The 27,962-nt window shown below is 45.5% G+C and overlaps 2 protein-coding genes across 2 annotated transcripts in view; one reads left to right on the forward strand and one right to left on the reverse strand.

Annotated features, from left to right (window-relative positions):
• Positions 1 to 5,148: 5,148 nt before the first annotated feature.
• On the reverse strand, positions 5,149 to 11,590 carry LOC114627747. Its single transcript, XM_028775653.1, has 2 exons — positions 10,705 to 11,590; positions 5,149 to 5,201 (listed from the first exon to the last, which is right to left on the reverse strand). Exon 1 carries the CDS (start codon positions 11,495 to 11,497, stop codon positions 10,976 to 10,978), a length of 522 nt encoding a protein of 173 aa, XP_028631486.1. The 5' UTR covers positions 11,498 to 11,590; the 3' UTR covers positions 5,149 to 5,201; positions 10,705 to 10,975.
• Positions 11,186 to 27,962, forward strand: part of Rnf152 (ring finger protein 152) — a 66,708-nt gene continuing 49,931 nt past the window's right edge. Inside the window, exons 1-2 of the mRNA XM_028775652.1 lie at positions 11,186 to 11,261; positions 12,417 to 12,539. The gene's annotated coding sequence lies outside the window, so the exon portion shown is untranslated. The remainder of the gene's footprint in view (positions 11,262 to 12,416; positions 12,540 to 27,962) is intronic.

Here is a 27,962-nt window from a genome sequence, read left to right on the forward strand (position 1 = left end):
ACAGTCTTTTATCACTATTGCTTTGTAGTACAGCTTGATGTCAGGGATACTACTTCCCCCCAAAGTCCTTTTATTGTTGAGAATAGTTTTTGTTATTCTGGGGTTTTTGTTATTCCAAATGAATTTGAGAATTTCTCTTTCTAACTCTGTGAAGTATTGAGTTGGGATTTTAATGAGGATTACATTGAATCTGTAGATTGCTTTTGGCAAGATGGCCATTTTTACTAAATTAATCCTGCCAATCCATGAGCATGAGAGATCTTTCCATCTTCTGAGGTCTTCTTCAATTTCTTTCTTCAGAGAGCAAAGAAAACAAAAAAAAATTGTTTGTTGGATGTTGAAATTCTGCAGGCCAGTGATGTTGAAGCAACTGGCTTTCATTATTTATCAAAACTGCCTCTTACGATAAAGAAATCAAAGTGTACTTGTAGAATTAGCATCTGGAGAAAACTTCACCTGTAAGGAGCTAAAGCAACACAGAAGTGCTTCAACATTAAGAATGGTTTTCTAGTGAGGAACAGGAGCAAGGCCATGGTTGGGTTGGTCAGCTTCGGCCAATCAATGCCATCAGCTCTGGTGCCCCGCCCCCTGTCACCAGGTTGTAGTAACCATTGTGATGTCACACGTGGGTTGTATAACATCTAGCAACAGGAGAGGAGTTACTGCTTTGTAGATTTTTTTTTTTTCTTGTAGTTACTGTCTTTTTTTAATGGAGAAGAACCCATCCATCTGACTTCCCCATCCCCACTGCACACACCGGATTACATTTTCATTCTCATACTGACCAGTGACAAGAGAAATGGTTCTGTCCACCGTTGCTAGATTGGTTAGGATGCTCCACAGCTCACGCTGTGCAGAAGAAGAAGAAAACTGATGGCCAGTGGGCACCTGCTGAGCCCTCAGTCTGAATAGTAGTGCATCCTTGGAAATTCCCATAAATACCTCTAAGCCTCAATTTCTACCTCTGTGAACTGAGGGGAACAGTGCCTCTCAGCTGGGTGGCTGGGTGGATTGAGACGATGTTTACAAAACACCCAGTACAGCCATTTATTTATATTATTGCATTGAGCTGACACAACTCACAACAAACAGTGAGTGTTTCACCGGTAATAATCCTCCTGAATGGGTAAATGCATCATTTCTTCATTGTCTCCATTAGGCTTCCCATGTAGGTAAACACAGGAAATAAATAGCCCACAGGAAATAAATAGCCCAGACACAATCAATCAGTGTGGGCTGTGGGATCCAATTTTCTTCGAGTACAAGAGTTCTAGGTAGATGAGTCTGTCAAGGCTGCCTTAATCAGCACTGTAGACTAGGTGGCTTATATGACAAATGCATTGCCTCATATTTCTGGAGAGAGAAGCCTGAGATTAAGGGTTCTACACTATTGAGTCCTTCAGGGGCTGTGAAAGAAATCGGGTTTCAGGTCCCTCTCCTTGGCTTGCAGAGGTCTGTCCACTCCCTCTGTCTCCACATTATTGTCTTTCCTTTGCTTAGTTGTTTGTGTCCTGTGTTCCTTTTCTCATGTGAATATTATTCAGTCTGATTCAGGACTCACCTCATGACTTCATTTGATTTAGCCTCTGTCTCCAAATATGCTCACGTCCTAAAGTCTTCAACTTGTGAGGTTTGAGAGATGCTAACCAACGCAAAAGACAGAGTAAGGACCCCTTGGTGAGAATTGAGTACTGGTGGTAGGTAAGATGGCTCAGTGGGTAAACGTACCCATAACTAAGCCCATGACCTGAGTTCAATCCAGAGACCCACAACTGCTGTAAGTTATCCTTTGGTTTCCACACATATGTTGTCTCATACACATTATCCATAATTCAGTAAATAAATGTAATAAAAGTGGAGTAGGAGAAGAATTGATACTGGGACCCCTGCATATCCCTATAAAGCCAATCACAACTCTGTCCCACCCTTACTCTTTCTTGTATCCAGCCTTTTCATTGTAAATGGATTTGGAAATGACTCTAAATCCTACCCTGGCTGACCTGTTGGACATGGATTGTAACAGATTTGAGAAGAAGCATTTCAGAGACAGTTCTCTGAGTAAGGCTGGAGGCAGCGTGACCCTGGAAGGGCAAATAGGAATCTCCCATGGGACATTTTCTGTACGCATGTGTTAAGTACAGTCTGCATGCCAAGCAATGGCATTGTATTCTGCATGATGCCATGGAGTGTACGTAGGTGAAGGGATTAATAATGCAGTTCCAGTCTTTAGGGGTCTTCCCATGCTATAGAGGTACAAGCTGCTAGCTACAGCGTGATGTAGCACACAATAAGGATAAATGTAAGAAAAAGAGCATATCAGGCAGACAAAATCAATCTGGTTAGAAAAATTCAACATATGCAGAAGTGGAAATGTTCTTGTAAATCTTGCAAGTATCTTATCTTTGTTGGGTCTTGCCCAGCTCTAAATGGAATTTAGGAAGCTGCATAATAACAGGGACAGAGACACACTGAGAGGCCAGGTGGCAGTGGGGTTGGTGCTTGCTTTTAACCCTAGCACTTGGGAGGCAGAGGCATGCGGACCCAGCCTAGGGTACGAAGTGAGTCCCAGGATAGCCAGAACTGCACAGAGAAACCCTGTCTCAGTATAACCATGAAACTCTGAGAGTGTGGATAAGGGACAGTCAACTCACATGAAATCTTGGAGCCCTTCGGTAGAAGGAGGCGTGGTGTCAGTCACCTGCCACCCTTCATCTAAAGTAGCGATGGCTTCTAGGGGACTGAGATGCACATCGGGCTAACCAAGCAGCGCTGCCTGCACTCAGTGCGATTGCTAAGGGACCTGTTCCATATTTGGCTGAGTTGGGGCAACGGCGTGTTCACTGTGTACTATCACAATGCATTAATGAGGTTGCCCGCATCCTCTGGGCATCAGATGCCTCCTCTGTAAAGCAGGGATGCTCATTTGCCTCTTGGGTTCTGGCAAGCACAGAGATGTGGCGGGTGATGGTGAGCAACACAATCTGCTTCCAAATCAGTAAGTGTTCACCAGAAGAAGAGGATTCCCTGGGGCTCACTGAGGTGGGATGCCTCACTGGGGTTGCTCTCTGATCTCCTTGTCCTGGCCATGTTCTTAAGAGGCAGTAAATTATAGGCAGACATGGTAGCACATGCCTATGATTCCAGCACTTGGGAGACGAAAGAAAGGTTATCCTCTTTTGGTTTTGAAGCTAGCCTGGGTGTCGGTGGTTTAAATGAGAATGTTCCCCATAGGTTCATATGTTTGAATGTCTGGTTTCCAGTTGGTGGATTGTTTAGGATGGTTTAGGCAGTGTGGTTTTGTTGGAGAAACTGTGACACAGAGGGTGGGCTTCAAGGTTTCAAAAGCCCATGACAGATCCAGTCTCATCCCCTCTCTGCTTCCTGCTTGTAGCAAAACTGTAAGCTTCAGCACCATGCCTGCCTGCCACCTTGCTCTCCACCATGATAGTCATGGACTCAGCCTCTGAATCTGTAAGCAATTAAATGCTTTTTGTGATAAGATGCCTGGGTCATGGTATTTTTCCACAAAAGGACAGGTCCAAAGACACTGGGCTCCATGAGACCTTGTCTCAGAAAACCAAACCAAACCAAACCAAACCAAACCAAACCAAACCAAACCAAACCAAACCAAACCAATGAGCAAAACCAGATGTGAGCACATCAAACTCCACAAATGGTATTGAAGATTTCTAGAGAAAATAGTTGAGAACCCAGTGTTTATTAGTTATTAACTAATTAATATTAGTTATTTACTAGTTATATAACTTATACAGTTAATACCAAGTTATTAGTCTCCTCTCTAGCAGTGAGAAAGTGAGAATGGGTGGGAGGAGTCCCATAGGCTCCTGAGGTCACACCTGCCTGACCTCAGGGCCTCGATCAGAGGGCACCACTTTCCCTCCTCACCACTAGAGGGCACTCTGACTAGCTCAGCTGGACTTGGTGCAATAGTAGCAGACATTGTGATTCCCTTGGGTTTGAATGATGACAGAGGTAGAGCTCAGGACAGAGAAGGTAGAGAGAAGTTGGCGGAAGCCAGCTCTGGACCTGGAGCCATGAACATTGGACATGATGCCAGGTTTATTTAGGCAAGGTACAGGCGATAGATGACAGGGGCTGTAGGGAGTTTAGTTACCTTTTGGGGTCAACCAAGTTACTAGCTTGAAATTGGGGTTTTGAAAAATGGAGTAGAACTGTAACCAGCTTAGCAGACGGAGACATTCCAAAGGGACCCTATGTATCTCAATCTGACTATCAGACTATAGAAATAGTGGGCACCAATGAAATCAAAACTTTGCCAAGAATCTCATGCTGGGAGAAGAAAAAAGTGCCAGCCAGAGGTGGAGCTTCTCTCCTGGAAAGAGATTTCGCACAATTGTAACAACTTGTCTGACTACATTAGGGAATGAGACTGAAACTCAGACAAAGACGGGTCAGTGGTGGGTGGGACCATGTTTTGATCAGGACTGCTTAGATGCACATATCCTTGGTCTTCCATTTAAGCTCTGCTCTCACTCAGGACCAGGAAGCTGTATCTGGCATGTAGGTAGGTATTTCTGGATCTCTTTGTCTTTCTTCCCAATGTAGCCACACTGAATGAATCTTTTTCTGCTTTCCTCTTTTAATTCGGGTCTTTTGATCGGTTTATTGAGGACAGGTGTCAGGACATGACTTGGCGCACAGATTATGATCTCTAAGTTCAATAACAGACTCTCTTGGTTCTTTCATAGGTAGGAGTGGTGGACAAATGAAGGTGAGAGATTGTCAACACCAGCACCTGGTGGATGGTGGGAAGGGAAGATCAGGAAAATTGTGGTTGCTGTGTGAGTGAGCAGAAGTGGGGACATCTACAGAGAAGGAAGCTAGCACAGATAACAGGGGTGGGAGACAATGGGAAGAGAGAGAAGCTACGCATTCCACATGAACATAGTAGGAAAACAGCAGAGACCTGCTACTGTAGAAATTCAGACAGGAAGCCGTAACTACCATAGGGATTGTTTATAGTCAGAACTCAAACTGAGAGATCTCCCTTTGGAATGTGTTTTGTGCAAATCAAAGATGTTTATTTCGGCCCACAACTGCTTTTAGAAAGCAATCCTAGATGTAGTTTCCATGAAAATGTTTTGAAGTACTCAAAATGCTTTGCTATCTTTTTTTTTTTTTTTGAGATGAGATGTCATTGTCCTTAGATAACACTGGGTCTACATAGATAAGAAAATATGTCAAATATAGAGTCTCTCCCATTCAGAACTCTTTGCCAGCATAATAGGTCTGTTGGGCCTGGATTTTTGTAGAGGCCCAAATAACCATTTTTGAAATGGACATCTCATTTTACATTCATTATGAATAAATAATCTTGGATAATTTTTAGAGTACGTATACTCCGTGGTAACCAATGATACATCATCGAGATGTAGACAGAAGACTGACCGGGAAGGAAGCTAACGTGCTGGCCGAGGATGGCTCTCCGCCTTGGTGCTTGCCGAGGATGGCTCTCTGCCTTGGTGCTGACAGCCTGTGAAAGCTGTCTGGATGTAGATCTCCACTCTGATGTTTTTAAACAACTTGATTGTGATTTAACTGACAGGTTCTAAGACACGCGTGTTTAAAATGTAGAATGCCTTCCTGTTTATTTAATTGATTGGGCTGGCTGATGAGATGGCCCAGTGGGTGAAGGTACTTGTCCCCAACACTGATAACCAGAGTTTGACCCCAGGGCCCATGTGGTAGAAGAAGAAAATGGACTTCCACACGTCGTCATATGACACCCACTCACGCTGTAGCACATACCCCGCAATAATTAATATGACTTTAAAACTATTGGGTTGTACAAATATTGTGATTCAGATGACCCAGGATCAAGATCCACTTTTTAACAAATAAATTCCAGCAGGTCTGATACCACTTCCATGCCGGATGCTCACCACCTCAGTGCCATCACTCAGGAGACAATATTGGCAGGAAGAAAACCAACACTCTTCAAGGGCTGACATCTGAGAAGATGGGACTATGCTACCTCAGAGTCTCACCTTGGACACTCAGAGGTACAAAGGACGTTTCTAGAAGGAAGGCAGCATGCTATGCAAATCTTGTCATACAGGGGGAGGTCCTGTCATCCAGGATCTGTGGGTTCCTTTTCCTCTCTTCTCTCACAATTGCTTCTCTCACAATTGACCTCTTGGAGTTAGTTACAAGCATATTACTTCTCTCTAAGTTAAAGAGTGGAGCGGGTTTGGGGTGTAGCTTAGCTGCAGACTGCCTGCACGGCACACATGAAGTGCTGGGTGTAATCCCCGATGCTGATAAAACCCATCAGAAACAAAACATCAGAGCAACATTCCTGCTTCAGCTGTCAGCTACAGCACAGAACTAAAGGACGAGGAGGGGTGTCACACATTCTAATGTTTTCTAAAGTTCACACTTGCTCTGCGTTCTATAGATATGAGGAAAGATGACTTGGCAGTTGACATCTTAGTCCCTTTTTAGGATTGAGGATGCCAGGCAAAGGCGGAGGAAGAAAGACCTTACTTTGCAAAGGGCAGCTTGCAACAGCCAGCTACATGTTGACCCAGAAGCTCTCCCTCAGCATCAGGCTGCATTTGAGCACGCAGGCATTTGAGTGGGCAGACGTGAGAGCACAGGACAGGGCTGGCCCAGTTCCTCATCCTACTTCCTGTTTCTTCTTTCTTGACTCCCTCCTGTCCCTGTCCCTCCTTGTTGAATCAGTTGCTGATGGTACAAGTTGAAAGATGATCCTTGCCCTCAAAGACCAGGAAGAGGATCACAAAGTGATCTGTGTTCTACATCCGAATCACATTCTTCTGTGCCAGTGTCATCTTGATAGAAGCTCTGCCTGGGCGTCTAAATGGTCTTAGCGCCACCCTAGGTTCTCAGAGACTCAGTGCTCTGCTCAGTGCCCCACGCCTGTGGAGCATCTCTGCTTCACGCTACAGGTACAAACCTAAGACCTTAGTTCTGTCCTTTACCAACCTTAGCATCCTTCAGCGTCGTGGGGCTGACTGACCTTCTGATCCATTGCCAAATACACTCCTCCTCTCCACTCCTGCAGATACTCAGAATGGTTTCTCCTCTTTTTCTTGGCATTGTGTGCTCCATCGTGGCCTTCAAATCTTACATCCAAAAGCTCCTTGTGAGTGAGACTTCTCTGGTCAAGGTTTCCCCCAACATACAGACTCATAGCACACACATACACACACACATCACCACCACCACCACCACCATACACACAGTGCTATACACACACATACCACACAGAACACACACACACACACTATACACACAGAGCACACACTCACACATGTACACACACCACCACAGACACAGAGTGCGCAACACACCACACAGAGCATACACACACAGCACACACACACCACATACACATATAGAGTGCACACACACAGAGTACACACACACACCACACAGCAAGCACACACACACACACACCAAACCACACACCACACACACACCACACACACACCACACACACACAACACACACAGTACACACACAGCACACACACCACACACACAGCACACACACACCACACTACACACACAGTACGCACACACACACAGGACACACATAGGACACACACAGTACACAGCACACACACACCATACACACATACACAGACCACACACACACACACACACACACACACACACACACAGAGACGCACGCACGCACGCTTCATCACCCTTTCTCCCCACACTCTTTTCATTGTCTCACATGCGATTCACTTTATTGTAAAAAACAAAACTTTTTATTTGGAAAGTGAGTTTTGTAGCTGCAAGAACTTAGAAGAGTGGCACCCCACCCCACCCTGCACCCTAACCCTCCTAGAACATAATCCATATTTAATGACTATTGGCTATTTGAATTCATCAGTATTTGGATCATGTGTGTCCAAGTGCACATGTATGTGCCGAGGCCGGAGGTTAAGCTCACGTGTTATTACTCAGGTGCCATCCACCCTGATTTATATAACAGTGTCTCTTCATTGACTGACTGGAGGAGCTCACTGATTCAGATAGCCTGGCTCCCAGCTTGCCCCAGAGATCTGCCTGTCTACACATCCCTAGTGCTAGGATTGCACAGATCGGAAGTGCACACCAGCACACTGGCCTTTTTGTGTGGGTTTTGGGAGGTGAAACACAGGTCTTTATGTCTGCACAGGTTGCACTTTACCAACCAAGCAGCTCTCTAGACCCGGGGTTAGTATCTTTACCTCGTCTCCTGTCCTGTGCACCTGTCTCTTAACCTCAGGCGCTCACTGCTTCTCTCTCACACATGCACAGTGGCTTGTGAGAGCAACAGCAGCTCCTCTGGCAGGACTTTGCCGGCTTGTGCGTTTTTACAGCAGACTGGTCCTAGCTGCTTTGCTCCTGGCTGTTTCACAGATGAATTTGTTACAACATGTTCTGCCGGTTCTTGCCATGACTTAGACCATAGCTACCTGTCCAGATTCTGACCTCCAGTGTCTCTTAGGAACTGCCCCATTGCAGCTTGCCCCAGTTAATTAACCTTCTCTGTGTGACAGCTTTACAAGACTGGACAGAAGGCAGAACACCCATGATGCTCTGTGAATTAAAATCCCAGCCAGTGGAAATGAATAAAGTTGGAGGTGGTAACCTTTCACATGCTGGATCCTTGCATTTCTCACCCCAAAGAATTGTCTAGAAAGCAACTGGGGGGAGTTTGAAACATTTTAGAATAATTACTGAATCCTGAAATTACTTTCTTAAAAGCAATCTTGAGAGGCACTCATGCATAATAATATTTCTGGGCTAAGCTCTGCTGGTAAAATGTTGGGGTGTTATGAATCACCTTATTTATTTCAAGTCCCTGACCAACATCTGAGTTGTTAATACCCTGCCTGGCTTCTCATTATTGTTATTATTTTTCCAGAGTCCACAACATGGCTCAGTGAATAAGATGCCTGTCCTAGACCGCCTGGTCCTAGATTGATGGCCTGGGTTCAGTCACCTGGGGAAGGAGAGAACTGACTCTTGAAAGTGCAACTTGTCATCCAAACCTCTACTGTGACAGGTGTGCATCCCTCTCCCTAAATAAAATATAACTAAAAACTAGTAATTCCACTTCTTGGGAAAGCGAGGCAGGAGGAGTACCAAAAGGGCTTGTCTGTGCTGTCTCATAAATTCCAGTTTAGCCTAGGCGATATGTGCAAGACTCTGCCTCCAAAAGGCCATTTTATTTTTTTAACTTTTAAATTTTGTTGTTGTTTGTTATTTTGAGACAGGGTTTTTTTCTGTGTAGCCCTGACTGTCCTAGAACTCACTCTGTAGCAGGCTGGCCTCGAACTTACAGAGATCTACCTGCCTCTGCAGGCTGGGATAAAGGCCTGTACTACCACAACTGGGCTAGTTTTTTTTTTTTTTTCTCTCTCTCTACATTAAAGTCGAAGTTGAAGATATTCCTGCAAAGTAACCTCAGGTTCTTAAGACACGGATAGAGTGCCTTTGAGGGGTGCTGTACAGGTTATAAGGGAACAGAGTCTGCCTGGTGACTGGAGGAAGCAGGGCTCCTACTGGGATCCCAGAGACTGTACCCTACAAGCTTTCTGGGCTCCCGGATGCAGGCTTTCCCCAGTGTGTTAATAGCCTGCTTGGAACACCATTCGCAAGTTGCACATGTGGGACAAAGCAAGTAGGACCAACTGCCAACATGGATTCATAAGGTCATACAGAGCCGTCATGGTTCTCGGGATTTCAGGAGCAGCAGCAGTTCTCAACCTGTGGGTCACGACCCCTTCGGGGTTCACAAAAGACCATTGGAAAACACAGATATTTGCATTCTGATTTGTAACAGTAGCAATATTACAGTTGTGAAGTAGCGGCAAAAATAATTTTATGGTTGGGAGTCACCACAACGTGAACAACTGGGTTAAAGGGTCGCAGCGTTAGGAAGGTCAAGAACCACTGCTGTATAGGAAGGAAATGGGACCCATGAATGGAGCTCAATACCTGAAGCCTAGGAGAAACCATCTGCTTCCGTGCGTTAACAGAGGGATCATTCAGCTGAACCGTGGAGATGAGGAGACACACACTCTGGTCAGTTTTCAGTTTCTTAATGGAATGGATCCCAAGAGGCTCCAGAACAAGATGCCCAAGACCAGCAGGGGACACCTTTCTCCCAATTTCCCCACTATATGTTAAGTGAAAAAGCAGGAGGAGAGCTTATCTTTAGATTTTCTTGGGGTTACATGACATTAAAAGGATATCCCCAAGGTAAGAAGTTTTGTTTTTGTTTAGGAGTACTGGGGATAAGTCCAGACTCACGCTCCCCAGGCAAGCAAGCACTTTACCACTGAGCCTGAAGTTGGGTTTTAAGGTGGGCAATAGGATAAGCTTAGTAGACCCTCGCGGTTTCTTTATAGCCCCTAGCACCTGCTCCTTCCTGTACACATATTCTGTGAGCTTCATTTATTCGAGGTCAGGACGTGTGGTGTCCCTGTGGGCCTCTTTGGGAGCATATCCCATTCCATGCCCTGGTTGGGTTAGTGAACTTTCAGGGGCAGCCAAAAGGAACCCAGGGATGGGGGGGGGGGGGGAAGCAACAGTCTAGACTCCTCCCTCCTCCTCCTCTCCATGGTCGCGAATCCGGAGCCGCAGCTGGTCACCACCTCGGCTAGGCAATCTAGCTTGCTCGGCCTCTAGGTCACACCTGATCCGGGGTTCAGTCCTGTTTCCGCGCTCAGTCCAGGTGCTCGCCGGTCCACGGTGAGTGGAGGGCGCGTCCCTGCTTCCCCACCTACACCAAGAGGTTGGCCGCTGGGGACCGACTGACAGACAGACAGTCGGACGTGCCGGCTAAGCTGCGGGGTGGAGTGCGGGAGGGGGTGGAGCCGCCGGGGAGGGGCGGTCCGCGGAGCGGAGCTCAGCCTCCCGCCCTCTTCAGTGCCTGGGTCTCCCGGGGTGACACCAAAAGCTCCCGCTCAGTGTCCGGCGCCCGGCGGCGGGTGTCCGATCGTGGACCCGGAGGGCAGCTGGGCAGGTGGAGGGCGCCGCCTGAAGCAAACGGAGAGACGAGCTGGGAGCTGCGGGAGGCGCTGCCACCACTCTGCCCGCGCTGCCCCGCAACCCGCGGCGGGAGGAGCAGGCAGCAGCTGGCCCTCGGTGCTCCTCTGGCCGAGCGCGGCGGGCAGCGCGGACCCCCGGGATGCTGCCGAGGTTGCTGCAGCCGCCGGCGGCGTAGCAGAGCCGAGCCTACTGCTGAGAGAGGTCAGTGAGTTTCGGTTTGTTTTCCCGTTCTGTATGCTCCCAAGTCCCGGGTGCAGAGGGAACTCGCGGGGAAGCCTGTGCCTAGGGGAAAGCGGGAAAGGGCAACGGTAGCCTGGAATACATCTAGGGGTGCCTCTTGGACTATGATTGGGGTGGTCTGTTTGATTAGGGGAGTGCGGAGCTGGAGTGTCGTCCCCCGAGGAGGTGGTCCCGGGAGTTGGGTTTTTCTCCTGCATTGCTTTGAGTTGGGAGCGCGATGGGGTCGCGGCAGCTTCCTCTGGTTCCTCCGAGTCCCGGGATGCCCCCTGGAGCTCTGGTCCCGGGAGCCCGCCTCAAGCACGCGCTGCACGCGCCCTTGAGGTGCGTGCACATTCCTGCTGTGCCCCCCCCCCCAGCATTTTCAAGCCCTGGGTCGTCCCCTCCCGTCCTGTCCTGCCTCCTTCTCCCGGATTCCCTGCTAGAAGTTGCCCCCAAGGCATTATTGGAAAAAGGGGGCCGAGTGGAAGGCCAGATTCTGGGGGTCTTTTGTGCGGACCCACGGGCCTGAGGCGCTTCCTCCTGGAAGGACAGCAGCAGGACAAAGCCGGCTGGACTTGTGGGGAGCTTCTCGGATAGTGTTGGTTCGGGATCCCGCCTACCGTGGGGGTGTGGTGGTGGGGAGCGCTGCACAGATTTGGAAACAGTAGGGTGATTGACAAAACAGTGACAGTGACTTAATGAGGTGGTGGCCGGGGCAACGAAAGGATGCTCTCAGATTCATCCCTGATGTGTGTGTCTGGGCGGGTGACTACACGCCCCGAATTGCCAGCTGTGTGGGTTTAACTCGTGTATTTTGCTAGCATTTCTTTGCCTTAAAATGATGATGGTATTCTCCATCCCGACTCCTATCTTTCTGAGGCATTACTGTTGACCGTAGCCGCTTTACCGCGGGAGAACTTGGGGGCGCGGCGGGGGCGGGGTAGACTGCAGAGGAGCCAGGAGGTGGTTATTTATCCGGGAGAGCCTTAGTGACCCCTCCCTGTCCTACCAGCCGCCTTCTACTCTCCATTCTCATCCTCTCGGGACACCCACTCGTGTTCCAGTGGCCTCGGAGGGTGCTTGGATTTCTGTCTGTGCTGGGAGTATCTAACCCTTACTGCATGTATTTCACTGCAGGCTGAACAAAGCTGGGTCTCAATCGCGCTTCCTGCTTGTCAGCCTCTTGCCTCCCAAGCGCTTGTCGTTTCCACTTGATGTCATCACGCAGAAGGGGGTGAAAGGGACACGTGACAGATTCAGGTAACCCCAATGATCTGGGTAACTGGCTGGGTGTCTCTGTGTCATTTGGGCCCACAGTGCTGACACAGGGCTGCCTGGGTGTTTATGCTTTTGCAGCATTCCCATCTATGAGGGAGTGGGGGCCACCCAAGCAAGCAAACAAAGTCTGTCCTACCTTTGGGACTTCACTTGAATGTCTTGTTCCACCAACATTGCAAATGACTTCATCCTTTCCTTTTGGAGAGGTCACTGGGAACCACTTCCATTGGAGCTGTGATAGCTCCAGTGGATGGTGTGAATGTTGATGCTGTCAGTACACAGACAGTTGTACCTGAATACGGGCTTGCATGTAAGACTGTTTTTGTGTAGAGGTGTCATCTAATAAAAAGACATCGTGGGAAAGCTGATAATCGTGAAGCTGATGAGATATTTGACCGGTGCTCAGTTAGGGCACTGACCAAGTGCAGTGGCCTTCTGAGAAGGAAGAACTGTTTCTCTCCCATCTTTTCATTGTGAAAGTCTCGAGCAGGGCGGGCTGATGCTAAATTACTGGCAGGGAGCAGAGAGGGCTGCTGGGAAGGAGCAGAAAGATCACAGGGAAGACAGAGCTTTGGTTACGTTTCCCTTTATAGAGACACGAACCTCTTTATATTAGCCTCTCCTCCATTTTATCTTTAGATTTTGGCTCCTTCCCCCAAACTCTGACCTGATCATGACAGAGTTCATGGAAACCTCACCTTCAGACATATCAGGACACACATACCAGGACAGCACTGGCATGCCCTCCTAGAATCCAGAGCTTTTAGCATCCCATGGGCTGGACCCAGGTTTTCCTTGTAGGGAGGTCAGATTGTTGAAGGCCGTCGACTCCTGGGATCTCTTTTGCAGTATATCAGCATCAAGGACCAGAGTGGATGCTCGTCACAGTTTTTCTCCAAAATCCCTTTAAAAATAAAATTAAAAAGCTTGAGATGTCTGTCATTCTGTTCTAGGATAGTTTTGCTTTGAAAGGTGACTTTAAAACCAGGAGTGACACCAACATTGGTCCTTCTACTGAGCACTTGGAAAACCATTAGAAGTGGGGCACTCATTTTGTTCTAGTGAAAACAAAGGCTACTGCTTTGGAGAGACAAGATTACTAACACGAAGGTATTTTGACAGGTGATTTTTTTTCTGTCAGCAGTAATTCAGGGTGTGTCCTGGATTACAGCAAGAAGAAAAACCATGTGATGGAATAACAGGGAATGTAATAATGCAATAGAATCAAGGGTGTGGCTTTTTAATAGGAAAAAAAAACCCTCACATACAATTTTCCATGTAGGAAAACAGCTGCCTGCACAAGTAATTGCATGTCCAAGAACAAGGATAGCCACAGTGTAGTATTAGGTTTTATTGAGATTTTTCATCATGTGCTGTGATAACTCATAATGAAATGTGTTAAATTGGCTCCTCCCCACCCTCAGAAGGAGTCTCTTCTTCCTGGGGGTATACAGAGCTGGGCTTAGCCCTAGGTTGGCATAGCTGACCTTTGATTCCAGTGCTTACTTGTTCACCCAGCAGATGCTGTGGGGCACTTATTGATACAGGTTCTGTTAGAGGTGCCAAGGGGTGAGTGATGGGTAGAGATACAGTCCATGAATCACCCTCAAAGAGCTTATTGGGAGACAAAGAAATGCAGGTCTTACTTGGAAGTAACTGAGAAGCCCTGGACGTCTGAGGAGGCTCACACAATCTCTGCTTGGTTGTCTTTTTCTTTAGGATGTTCTGAATTCTTCAAATGGCTGGGCTGGGTCAGGAGTAGCCTTTTCTTTACAGACATTGAACTCTTCAGTTGGATTCTCCAGGGCTGCTGAGGCTCCACCAATGTAGGGAGGCCATTCTCTTTTCATTTCTTCTTGAGTATTCTACCTGGACCTTCTTCTTGTTCAGCAGTCAGCTGTGCATCAAGCTCAAAATAACATTTCCATTTCTATGTCACTTGATTTAGAAAGCAGATGGGGACAGGTAGACTTTTGTAGGTTTCTTCTCACTCACTTTTAAGTACTGAGGTGTTACAGATTTTGCTGTAGTGAGGAGTATTCCACATATCAGTGCCCAACAATTTCTTTCCTGGGCTTGCTGAATAGAAAAGCCAGGCTGTCGTCACTCAGGCCCTAAACTGATAGAGGCTTGTTCAAGCTTGGTCCTATAGGATCACTGCTCTCAAGAAAGTGGTTCACGTATCACACAATCAATTCTGTAATCCTGCCCAGAAGCATGCTATATTGTTCTGGTCCCAGACAAGCCACACTTCAGTATTCCTTGCATGGAAATGGGAAGACCTGGGAATAACTGAATTATACTGGTGACACAAGTCTCTTGTCCCACAGGGCCTGGCTCAAGGTGTAGAAGGTATTTGCTGTTCCATGAGCCGTTATTGAGTAAATCAAGGAAAAATATCTTAAAGAATCTGCTTCGTGGACTGGGGAGATGGCTCAGTGGGTAAAGTGCTTGCCATGCAAAGATGGGGACCTGACGTTAAGTCCCAGGACCCAAATAAAGCTGGATGTGGGAGCACAGATCTGTGTGCTCAGTGTTCCAACAACACACTATAAGAGAGACAAGAATGTTTGGAGGCTTATGCGCCAGCCAGCCTGGCGAATGCCGCAGAGAACGACACAGATATACTCTCTCAAACAAATGACTAACACCTAGGTCCTCTGACCTCCACGTGTGTATTATGACATGCACATATGGGCACACATGCACACACAGAAAGATGAATTCATATCATGCACACCATGCACATATATGCGGCATACACACAATGTGTGAAATGCTGTCCTCCAATCTTTCATTTACTAAAATGTTATATACTATAAAATGTTAAATAGTATATTTACTCATATGATTATATGCTCATTATCAAAGAAACACCGAAGAAATGTTCTTTATGACTATTTGGGGCACTGGTTTACTCTGCAGGGATAGGGATAGTTCCCTCCAAGGCTGATGCCAGCAGGTCGCATGCCCAGGATTATGTAACACAGAAATGTCCTTTGCAGACTTCTTCTCCCTTACCATCTGCTTCATGTCTAAGAGTTCCTGATTTTGTTGGAACATCCCAGGATAGAAAGAAGTGGCAGGTGGGCCTGAAGTCACCCAGAAGGTGACCTGCTATAGGAAGGACCTCAGAAAAACAGAGCAGAGGAGAACGGCACAGACGGACTTAGTATACTCCTGTTATTTTGATGTTTAGAAAAAGCAAATTGGCCAAGGGACTTTTTCAGGTCAGTGGATTCAGAGGACATCCAGAGTGTTTCGGTACATTCATGTTTCCATTAACTACCATGTAGGCTATGAGGGTGCTAAGTTTTAAATCCTGCCTTGTCATGCTTTCTGTACAAAGAGCTGGGTGCTGTGGGCCAGACCTTACAAAAGGCCTGGCTGTTTGCAAAGAGACGGTTGCTTTGGAACAAGCTGGCCACTTGAACATCATTGCCCACTTTGAGATATCTGTGCGCATAGATTAGAATGTGTAAGATTTGATATGTACTTTAAGGATAAGCATCGAATATAATGAAATAGTATCGCTTTTGTCAATGATAGTTCTTGTACGTAGAAGTGACCCAGTAAACTAAGTTAGCTTCTGAAGTTACAGAGACTTAGCCTAATGATACGGAGGCCACCCTTCCAATCTAGTGTCACTTGAGTGAACAGCTTAGGAGGTCTGAGGCTAGGAGATGTAGAGTGAGCTGCCAAGGAGGCAGCTCCAGGGTTGGACCAAGGGCAAACACAGTCTGCGTAAGAAAGAGAAAAAAAGAGCCCCATGCGACTCATCTTGAAGGACATTTGGGGTTTAAAATATATTTGGTCGATGTAACCTCTCAATGCCCTTCAGAAGTTAGTTATTCCAGTGAAGGACACTTGTGGCAGAAGTGAGTGCTCCCTGTCACTCCCTGTCACAAAGACACAGTAGTGAGAAGAAGGGAGGTTCGAAGAGTTGTCTTTCATGCTTTACATATATTTTAGGATTTTTCTGTCTCTGATTGTAGGTATTACTGTCAGATTTGAAGAAAGGCTTCAAGCAGCATACAGATGGCCTGTATGTCATAGCTTTTGAGAATCATGACTTCCGGGTAGATAGTTATAACCACTGAGGTACGGGCAGCGATTCTGGAGTTAGGATGGAGTGCTGCTGTGAGCTACTGAGAGTGGAGGGGCTGAATCTGAAAAGACACCCTTTTTACTGCTTGGATTCTTGATTCTGGCATAAATATACCCAATGCAGACAGTGTGGCATGATGAAACTTATACTGACTTCACATAGGTCTTCAGATCTCATGCAGGAAGGGTATGTCACAGGAGGTCTTGTTGGGGAAAGTACCTAAGACATGAAGTCTACAGATACCAGTTCTGGATTGAGTCTTTTCTTGCTGTCTCACACATACCTATAAGGCAATGCCCCTAGCTGGTTTAACCCATTCCCAAGTGTGGGTGATCACGTTGACCTAGCTGGTTTAACCATTCCCAAGTGTGGGTGATCACGTTGACTTTGGGCCTGCAGGGTTGATGAGATTTGGGTAACAGCTTTGCTAGGCCCTGATGACACTGAGAACTTCACAAGTAGCACTCTGTTCTGGTCCTGTCCATTCTTGGTGAAAAACCCCATATTTCCCACTTAGCCTCAGCCTTAACCTTGGCCTGACTTTCCTGTTCCTACTCTCCCATAGAAGAAGAGGCCTTTTTAATGACCACTCAGTCCCTTGATGCTTTTGGGTGACTCCAGTTTTCTTGTAGGAAGGAGCTCGTGTTCTTGTCTATCCTTTAGTTTTCCCTGGCTTGACCCCCAAATTGCTTTCCAATCTTCATCTTTGCTCATGTGTGTATTCATGTGTGTATACACATCCATGTGTGCACATTTACTGGAAGTCAGAGGACAGCTTGTGTGTTGTTCTATCCCAGGCACCACCCACTTCATTTTTCTCAGATGAGGTCTCCCACTGGCCTAGAGTTCTCTGAGTAGGCTGGGATGGGTGTCCAGCAAGTCCCTGGTTGGTATCTGCCTTTCTCTGCCTCCCTGATTTTGGGATTATAGGCCTGTACCACCATGCCTGATGCCTGGCCTTTCTGAATGCATTTAGGGACTCAAATGCAGGTTCTCATGCTTATGTGGCAAACATTTACCCAGTGTGCTATGCTATTTCCAGCCCCTTTAATCTTGACTTCTTTGCTTGATTTTAAAACTCTACAGAAGCTGGGGTGGCTAGTTTATAGTTTTTCCAAGGGGTCTTTGTTGCCCTTTTCCTGGTTCTTGTACATGGTACATGGCATGGCCTTGTATAAGTGTCCTTCCTTTTTCCCTCTTTTCATCTTGTTGCGAAAAGCTCACTTCAACTTTCAATTCAACGTTTAACTGGGTCACTTTATCCCTTAGTGATCCTTCATTATCGCAGAGTTCTCTGGAAAACTGGCCTCTGCTGTTTCATCTCCCTCTGTCTCCTCATTCATTTCCATTCATTTGTTCATTCAGTCCTCCATTCATTCATTTTACAAAGGGCACTTGCTTAGGATGTGTCTCTCTGTTTAATTGCTATGTCATAAAAACTTATCAAAGTTAATTAACATACAGGAAAGTACTTTGAAGAGATGGTCTAGGATATCTTTTGCCAATAAGCCTCATCTGCCCCAAACCCCAGTACATGAGATGGTTCAGCCACTGACCTTCTGGGGGGTCTGCCTACCAGTGAGATAGGGTAGTCGAGGTGTATTTCTCTCCAAAGTGCCACAGAAACTTATATCTGCAGGATATTTTTCTTCAAAAGCCTGGATGAGTCTTGGTGTTTGCCACTGTGTTTATACACAGGGAGTGATCGACAAATACTTTATTGTTGGTGAATCTTTGACAACACCAGAACTTATTTTGACCTACCGCAATGAATGAATTACAGACACTTTAGTCCTGCATCCTTAAAGAAGGTAGAGAGAGGTTTGTCTCTAAAAGCTTCCTCTCATTATACTAATAATGATTAAATATTGAATTAAAGTTGATTACCAGGCTGCCCTGAGTATCCTAACATGATCGAAAGGTGAAAATTCTCATTGTGGGACATCTTAGAAAATTGGTTTTTTCAACCTCCATGTTTCGGTTACCTACAAATTCAATCAGTCAATCAACTAACCAATCAATCAGTCTTCTCCTTGGTGACACATTGCAAGCAACGCCAGGACTTCCCATCTCACAGATTACCATGCAAACGACGGACGACTGTACTTGGTGGACTAAGTACCAAGGATAAGCACCTCGTCTCCTCTCAGAATTACCTTTGTGTCACCTGACTTCTTTGGATTCTAGAATGCTCATTCACATGGCCGATAGTTGCAGAGAGTGGTACCACCACGGAGGGGAACGTGTTCATCTGGTGGGGGAATCTGGGCAGGAATACGTTCTTATAAAACCACCCTCAGTTTGACGGCTAGAGAATGGTGCTGAGGTGCATGTCTCAAAGCCAGCCTGTGATGTGATGCTCTTGGCAGTTGTGGCAGTTGCGAATTGGTTTCTTTCAGGTTAATAGTGTGAGATTAAAAATGGTTGAAAAGCTAGACAAGGTGATGCTTGCCTTTAATCTCAGTACTTGTTTATTTTCCTCTCCTCCTCTTCTCCTCTCTCTCCTCTTATCTTCCCTCCTCCCTCCCTTCTTTCCTCTCCTTCTCTCCCCCTCCTCACTCCCCTCTCCTCCCTTCTTCCTTTCCTCCCCCTCTCTTCTTTTCTTTCTTCTTCTCTCTCTTTCCTTCCTTCTTTCCTTTTTTTTTTTTCATGAAATAAGGTTTCCAAGAGTCCACATTGGCCCTGAACTTGATATATAGCTAAAGATGACCATGGACTCATTCTTCTCTACCTTCCAACTGCTGGGGTTATAGGTGTCTACTACTTTGCCAAATTTATTTAAATAATTTATGATTTGGCCATTGAACCAAGGGAGGTAGTGGCAACAGGATTAGGAGTTCAAGGTCAGCCTCAGTTACTTAGTGAGTAGCCTACAAGACAAGAAACTGTCAAAGGAATAATTACCATCACAACAAATTACACCAAAAACAACACAGGCAAGCCAACCAACCAACCAAACATACTAGTTAGTAGTATGTAGAGAAATTTGTGTGTTTTGGATGATTTGGCCTTTGTTGTTTGAAGGCTGCTGCTTGCTTAGCTGAGTGGCAGATGGCTTAACTTTCTAGGTAGGGCCAGCCTTACCTGGACTGAGAGGCCTCTATTAACTCCTGCCCCATGATACTGGCACCTCAAAACCTCCAAGGTAGGATCCCTCTAATGAAATATAACTAGCATTTGAAACATTGAGCACCAGTAGATCAGCCATGTATTGGATAAACAATTACATTTATTCAAATTTTGGGTGTTCTTTACAGGCTGCTATGCTAACAAAACTCTTTATTTTGTTACGGTTTAATGTATGTACTTAGTTCATGGTATTTCTGTGAAGACAAAGGTAAAGTTGAGGAGAATAGAGGAAACGTGTCTAATACTATTCTCCCAATTCTTGATTTCTTACCATGGTCCTATTCCAGTGGAGTGGTTTGAAACATGGAATTTTAAAAGTATGGTGACATTGAGTTTGACCTTGAGTGACTAAGGTCTGATTGAGCACTGGTTTCTTCATCTTAAAAATGAGAATCAACCTCCGTGAGTTGCTGTGAAAATTAGACACAGAGAGAATATTGAGAGATTGTCTAACACGCCATGCATGCAATAAGGACTGAACAAGCGGCAGCTACTATTCTCTCGAATTTTATTCAGCAGATGCGGACAAGCCTGGTCTAACCAATAGGTGAGCTAGCCTTGGCGGTAACTGCCCCTAAATAATGATAGCTGCAGTGTTTACAAAAAGATTCCCTTTGTACTTTATTGTCAGTGAGACCTTAGGATTGAAATATCGGAGCATGTTCATGACGCATTTCTTAAGTGGTTTGTAGTTTCAAAAGAACTGCTTCTCAGGCGGAAGCTGGAACCAGCTAGAAGCAGCTGGAAACAACAAGCCCGCACAGAGGATAAGGAAGCTAGGAGCTGCCTGAGCTGACTTAGGACACCGGCTCCTTTCTCCTGCAATACTACCTACCAACTGAAGTGAAGGACACCCCAGAATGATCTTGTTGGAGTTGTTAGAGTCAGGGCTTGGGCTTGCAGCCCTAGCTGGCTCTTTTATCATCCTTAAGAAGTCAGTTAAACAGATATGCAATCAAGGCCAGAGAAATGGCTCAGCCATCAAGAGCACTTGCTGCTTTTACAGATGACCCGATTTTGGTTCCCAGGCACCCACATGGCAGCTCACAACCATCTGTTACAGTTCCAGGGGATTCAGTGCTTCTGATTTCCACAGAGAGCAGGCACATTGGCATATATACATACTCTTAGGCACCCACATATAAAATCAATAAACTAATTTTTAAATAGAGATAAACAACAGTGAAAAGCAGAGAAAAAGGATTTTATTCTCGGTGGGGACATTGGAAAGAGGGACAGACAGAGAGGTCCAGTGTCCCCACAGTCTGTCTTCAGGGTGCTGACATGAGATTTAGGTTCAGATAGAGGACAGAGGTGTGGACAATCAGGCGGTCCAGTCAAGGCGTGGTCCTGCTGATCACTGACCCATCACATGCCTCTCCTGCTATGGGCTCTGACAGGTTGTCAGCACTGTGTGCAATCTCCTCCTGGGAGGCAAGTTCTGTACCCAGGTGTCAGCTTTTTCCTTACTGTCGTATGAGAATCTTAGGGAAATTGCAATGCCTCACTGCTTCAGTGGTCTGATAGCCAAAGGCAGGGCCCAAGAGTTTTTTTGTACAATATCTTCACTCTTGTCATAACTTCACTAGTCTGCCCTCTCGGGGTCAGGTTTCTTGTATAGAGAGTTTGCCCCAAGTTTGTCTAGTACAGAGGAACGACTAGATTGTGAAACTCCATTTTAAGGTTAACAGTCACAAGAAAACTGAGACAAATCGTCTTTCTATATAGAAGTCTTGGTTTGTGTTATGATAGTTGTTTGCCATCCTGTAGCAGACACTGTGGGCATTTAACAAGCTCAGGCATGAGGAAGGAAAGGAGGGAAGGGGCTAGGCTAAGAAACTGAAAAGGTGGCCTGATTGTGTTAGGAATCTACATTTTGGGATGCATTTTTTTTCTTGCCATTAATGTTTTGTTTTAAAGAAAACACTCTTTAATGAAGACAAAGAAACCAGGCAATATAGTAAATATACACTAGAAATATAAATTTAACGAGCTATTTCAGAAATAGCCCTCAACAGTGGCTGCTGCTGAGTTGGGCCAGGTTGTTGTCCAAGGCTAGGAACATAGGAGGCACTCAGTGAAGACTTGAATCAGTCCATTCTTTAGAAAACAAAGGGCACAGGGAAGGGGTAGATCCTCTTAAACCAGGAGTTCAGGCCAGGATGCATTTGCTGAGCATTGTTGCTCCAGGCCACGCTGAGTCTCTGGTAATTTGAGGGTTTGTAGCTAGATGATGTATGCTGTTTACTGCAGTGGCATCTGAAGTACATTTATATAGGAGCCTGTGTTCTTGCTTTTTCTTCTTAGGGAAATCACACAACCCCATCAGACAATCGAATTGCCTTGTCTTTTGTTTGATGCTTAGATGTTTCTGGAACATGTCCAATGTTATAAACATGACAGAAGCGTGGGCTGGTCTGGGGATGCTGTGTGCACAAGACTTCGTGTTTTCTTCCCAAGGATTCCAGAGAGATATTGTGATTCATCTACTATGGCACCTGGGGTATCGAAGTGAACCAGGGCTGGCTCCACACTCTAGTGCCTCTTGGGAGGAAACTGCTAAGATCCTTTGTCCCATAGATTCTCCTAGTATATACCTGATGCCTCAGATGATAACCTTCATGTTCACTTTCTTCTTGTGAAGAATGATTGTTCATCCAAGTCTACTATGTTGTTGCAAGAAGAGTCTACAGCAGATTGCCAGCCACTGTAATTAGTTTGTTGGTTGTCTCTTCTATAACCCTCATGCATGCATCATGGAAGGTAATTGTAAGGCCTGGATGCCATTCTTCCCCCATGGAATCATCATCATGCCCACTCAGATCCCATGTTCACTGTGTGTTGAGGAAGTGGATTTCTTCATTTTCTGTTGCCTCTTTGAAGTAATAGGCCAAGGAGCTTGCCAGTGCAAGGGGAGTCTTGGTTGAACAGACTATGTTTATTAAACAGCCTTTCTGATGTAAAAATGCTCAATGCTCGTTTAGTTGGTAGTTTCTTTTCCTTTCCAACAGTAGAGTCAGGTCTATTAAAATTAACTGCTCATCTACTCCTAGGTTTAAAACAAAGTAGTAACTAAGGTATTTGGGAATTATGTGTAAGGCAGTCACACTGCCCCACAAGGTGTTTGTTAATTTGGCACAGAAAATGTCTTCACCAAGAAGGAAAAAGACTGAGTTGGTTTCAGATACAGTTTCATCTGACTGTGGAGCCTGCCCTTGGAGGGTTCCAAAGCTTCTTTATTGAATCTTATAGAACCACATTCCCTCATTGCCACATCTAGTCTGAGTTAGCCAGTGCCGCTTGCTTTGGCTTTTCTTTGATTCCACATGGAGTGGCGCCACAAAGTTCTGTTACCCGATTTCCTGAAGGGGAAGCATGGCTTCATCCAGATCCCAGTCTTGCAAAGCATTTGTCTGCTTGCCGTCTTCATTCCTTCCTACTCAATCTCTGGGAATCGGTTGTCCTGTGGCCTCTCAAAGCCACTTTCCTTTTATTTCCCCCTTAAGATTCTGACTTGTAAAGAAACAAATTTCTTCCTTTTATGAGGGTTTAACTGGTGGTGTTCAATATGAGCTGTAGTGCTTAGATGTGAAATAGACTTTGTCTTCCTGACATAGTAAGGTAGAAAGACAATGCATCGGGGAGGGAGGGAGAGTGAGAGAAGCTAAGATGAGGGTGAAGATATTCATAGAAATACTGTATTTTCAAAGTTCATTTTAATCAAATAGTCAGGAAAACCTGCTGTTTATGTGGTGATTTGGCTTTGTATTACAAGTATCTTGCACAAAGCACACTGAAGTTGCTCACGGATAACGTCCACCAGAGGACGTGATAGGCTATCATATCTTTCTTCCTAAACATGTAGAGTTATAAAATTTATTTCATAAAGACCAAGAGGTGATAAAAAGCAGTTAGCTGCAGCACAAGTGTGCCAGCTGGTGTCTATTGTGCATTCCAGGGACAGTGAGTCTAAAGTAACTGAAGTTTTTCTGGGAGGCTAGAACTTGGAAAAGTCAAGTGACTTGGCCCAGGATACATGGCAGATTTGTGCCAGAGCAGGATATGACCCTGAGTGATGTGATTGTATCTGTCCTCCTTTGTGTGTGTGCGCAGGTATATGTGTGTATACGTATGTGTGGACATCAGAGGATAATCCCAAGTGTTGCTTTTCAGATGGTGTCCATCTTTGATTTCTGTTTGTTGTGAGTTCTGTTTTGAGACAGTGGGCTGGCGGGTTGGTTAGCAAGCCTCAGGAATGCACCTTATCACTACGTTCCCAGCATTGGGACTTCCAGTGTATACCATGCCTACGTTTTTATTGCTTATGCTGGGGATTTGACTCTAGTTCTTGTTGCTTGCGATGAAAACACTTTATCACCTGAGCTTTTCTCCACAGCTTTCACCTTTCCTCTCAGCCATACCAGTGTGTGCCATACTCAAAAGTGGGATGAGGGATTAGAGAGGGAAATTCATTGAAACATGCCACACAGTTTGGTAAGAGTCAGAGCTTCACATGAGCCTGTCTTTAGGAACAAATGTACATGGTTTGGATTTTCTGCTTGCCTGACTCATCTCTCTGCTGTTGATTCTAGGGCCATCTTTGAAACAGTTGGTGATAATTCTTTCAGGAGATTAACAATGGGTTTCACTATTAGTTGAACGTTGACTCTACTAGGCAGGTTTTGTGAAGTCTGGTGGTGTGAGCTATTTCTACAAGGGCCATTTTCTGAAGTCAATGTTTGATGTTGTGTCAATATTCACTCAGATGCTGGGGCCTTTCTTGAATACAGCACCAAAAGCTCACATTTGAACAGAAAGGCATTTTTACAATCCTCTTCTCTTACTGCTGCCCCCATAACAGGAAGCAGAATGTCTTGTCCTTTGACATGTGTTCCTTGATTTATGTAGTTTCCTTGTGTGCTGAGGAAGAGCTGTAGGATGTACCTCCTGGAAGCTTAGTCCCCATTCCAGCCATCTACAGGTGTCCTCCCAACTCCACAGCCAGTCACCTTCTTTCCACTTGGACCTCTGCATAAGGTTGTCATCCCTGCTCCAGTGTGACTTCTGTGACTGTTGGGACCTTGGCATGGTAAGGAGTTCAGCTGCTGGAGCAAGCAGATGAATGAGCAGCTGGGATGTGGTTTGCAGGGATTGATGAGTGATGATGAGCGTGGTCGTGGGCGTGTGAGGGACTGCAGCAGACACTGCTGAGACACCCACAGAAATCAGCATTTTAACAGTGGATTGGATACTTCTTTGTTGTGAGGACACCCAACACCTGTGGGGTGCTTAGTAATGCCCCTCATTCTACCGACTAGGTGCCTTTGTGTCTCAATCAGAGAAATCTCTACACGTTAGGAGATAAAATTACCTTCAGTTGACAAGCTCTGTAATGGACTCCTCTTTGCACCTGTGTAGAATATAGCTATTGTTTGTCATCATGGGATAAATACAGATATGAGAGAAAGCTCAGAGGGCGACCGTTCTTACAACCATCTGAGTTACTGATCAGTTGTTGAGGGTCTAAGGAGGACTTTAAGAAGCTTGAGTCCCCAAGTGATGATGTGGAACAGAACCCCTAATACTCAGCTGCTTAGAATGCAATGCTGAGAAGAGATAAACCATGCTTGCATGCAGCTACTGAGATGGGGTACTTGCATTGATTGTCCTTCACCCACCCTGACTAACCTTCCCTGACACTTGGGATGAAGGGACCTAGCTGAAGCATCTGGACCAGCAGCATTTCAGGTATGAGAGGAAGTAGGGATTCCAGCCATCAAAGGTCAGAATTTTTAGTAATATCAACCTTCTTGCTATAATTCTTATAATTTCTGTGTTCTCTCTAAAATTAAGATGATAAAATGAGTTTGTTATTCCTACCACTGTAATATCTCATTGGGATCTGAGAATAACAAGTATTGAGCTATATGGACTTTGAGTAAAAACGTAATACAACATCAGGTTTATTAGCTGTTTTGATTTTTCCCTGTGTATATAAGTCTGTAGCTTGAGACCAAGTTGAGACAGTCGTAGCAGTGTGTGTTTAATGCATCTTACCATTTTGGGGGAAGGGGAATGACAGATGTTGTTGCCTGCAGTCACGGCTGTTAACTACACCATTAATGAACAAATCACTGTATCATATGAGCATCGTTAAAGCAGACTCTTCTAGACTAAGTCCAGCTAAACAATATGGATTAAAAAGCTGGATTCAGAAGCTTGCTTATCAGGTCAAACTCACTGAACAGTTGCTAGATTTTTATAGCAATTATTTGTGCTTGTCTTTATATAGAATTATTGGCCAAAATATGTAAGTCAAATGGTTTCCTTGGGCATCCATCTGGATGACAACAATGGGACTGTTTATAGGAGACAATGGCTATTTGTGTACTAGCCTTTTGGTTGCTGAAAGCTTTCTGTTTGTTTGACTCAGAGCCTCATGTGACTGCTCTGTTCCACAGGATTCAGTCCACTCTACAGTGGCCACCCCAGTGAATTTCACCTTCCCCATCTGTCACAATCTTTGGCAGGCTACAGAGCACAATCAGACTTGACAACAGGACAGTGAAGTTTCTTTCTAGTAACAATGCTGCCAGACATCTAACCCACCAAATGCCTATATTTATTCATGGAAAACATTTCCACAACAGTAAAGTAAAAATAGCTAACATCAATGATACCAGTTACATGTGATGCTCTGTGTTTTGTATGTGTCTAAACCTCACAACAGCCCTTCAGGGAAAGATGGAAGGTCGTGTTAGGAGCTCTGATATACAGATGAGTAAAGTCAGGTGTACAGGTTAAGTCGGTCTCATGGTCACAAAGCTGGTATTAGAACCCAAAGACATTAGCTATGGAGTTGTTGGTACATGTTGCTGCTGCAGAATGCTGCCCCAGTCTCCTCGCTCCTCAGATCCAGAGATCTATAACTTCATCTCTTTGCCTGATACCTGTGTGTGGTGATTAAGGCATTCTTGATATTGTGCCTCATTTGTGTGTGGGTTCGGGTAGTTGTCTAAAATGACTGATGCTTCTTGTGTTCACTTATTCCGTAATGTTTCATGTCAGGAGGTCCAAAATTAGCAGGGTGGTTTGATTGTTTTTATTGCAGGATGCAAATGTCAGGTGGTACTGGATGAAATGATGCCTGAATTTGGGGGGGGGGAATACTGGGGGATAACTTCCTGCCCAAGGATTTGGGGAGGCTTTGAGAAAAAGTAGTATCAAGCGTCCTTCTAAGACCTGGTGGTACTTGTTAGGATGTGTGGGCAGTTGGGGAAGCCATTTCTGGGGCAATGAGAAAATCAACACAGCATGGAGGTAGGAGAGAGTGCGTCTTACCCACTGGACAGCAAGTGGTCCGAATGGCTGCAGCAGAGAGGATGCAGTTGAGATGTGTGAGAACCAAGGGGGACAACTGAGGATAGTTATTTGGCAAGAAGACACATTTTGCATCAGGAGGAAGAGGTGAGCACGAAACTGTTTTCAGATGACGAACCCAACAGTATTCTGCACGAACTGAAGCAGAGGGATGAAGTTGAGGCTCACAGAAAACCTAGTGATGGCCTGAGCTCAGGGGAGGCCAGCAAGTGCTGGAAGGGTGCATGAGTGACCCAGGCCTCACGTGAAACTCATAGGGTTTGGAGTATGGCCCAATGGTATGAAGCAGTTGAATGTATTTTTTTCAGTCAGAGTTACTGAACAAATGATGTTGACAAATTTCAGTTAAGGACCAGATTTAGAGAAATGAGTGTTGACCTTGGAAGCACTGAATAAAGAGGTCAGCTGGACCTGTGGGATCCCGTCTCCCACTGGCCACAAGACACAGGCTGAACCACATTGCCCACAGTGAGAAGGTGTCCCTGGAAAGTGGTCCTTAGAAGGACACAGGTTCAAGATGAAAATGCCTTTAAGGAAGAAAATGTCCTATTGTTCTTTGTTTTAGAAGAGCATATTTCCATACAGTGAAGTGAGTGAGGTTATGTTAAAGTTATAGAATAGCTTAGTTTATATTTACAGCTTCCAAATTGATTATGATTTCTTCTGGATTTAAACTACTTAAAATATTTTCTGGACTGTGCATAAGATTAGTCCCTGTGCTTGGTGGAAGGTCCCCTGTCCACACAATCTGGCTAACTCTACAGTCCCCAGACAGTGTTGGTGCCTTA

This window comes from Grammomys surdaster, unplaced genomic scaffold (genome assembly GCF_004785775.1).
Source record: "Grammomys surdaster isolate TR1022 unplaced genomic scaffold, NIH_TR_1.0 257, whole genome shotgun sequence".
Lineage (NCBI taxonomy): Eukaryota > Metazoa > Chordata > Mammalia > Rodentia > Muridae > Grammomys > Grammomys surdaster.

Bases quoted from the DNA above. Each gene is read 5' to 3' on its own strand.
- LOC114627747 (XM_028775653.1), bottom strand. From the start codon at position 11,497: ATGCAGGAGAAAAACCCAACTCCCGGGACCACCTCCTCGGGGGACGAC.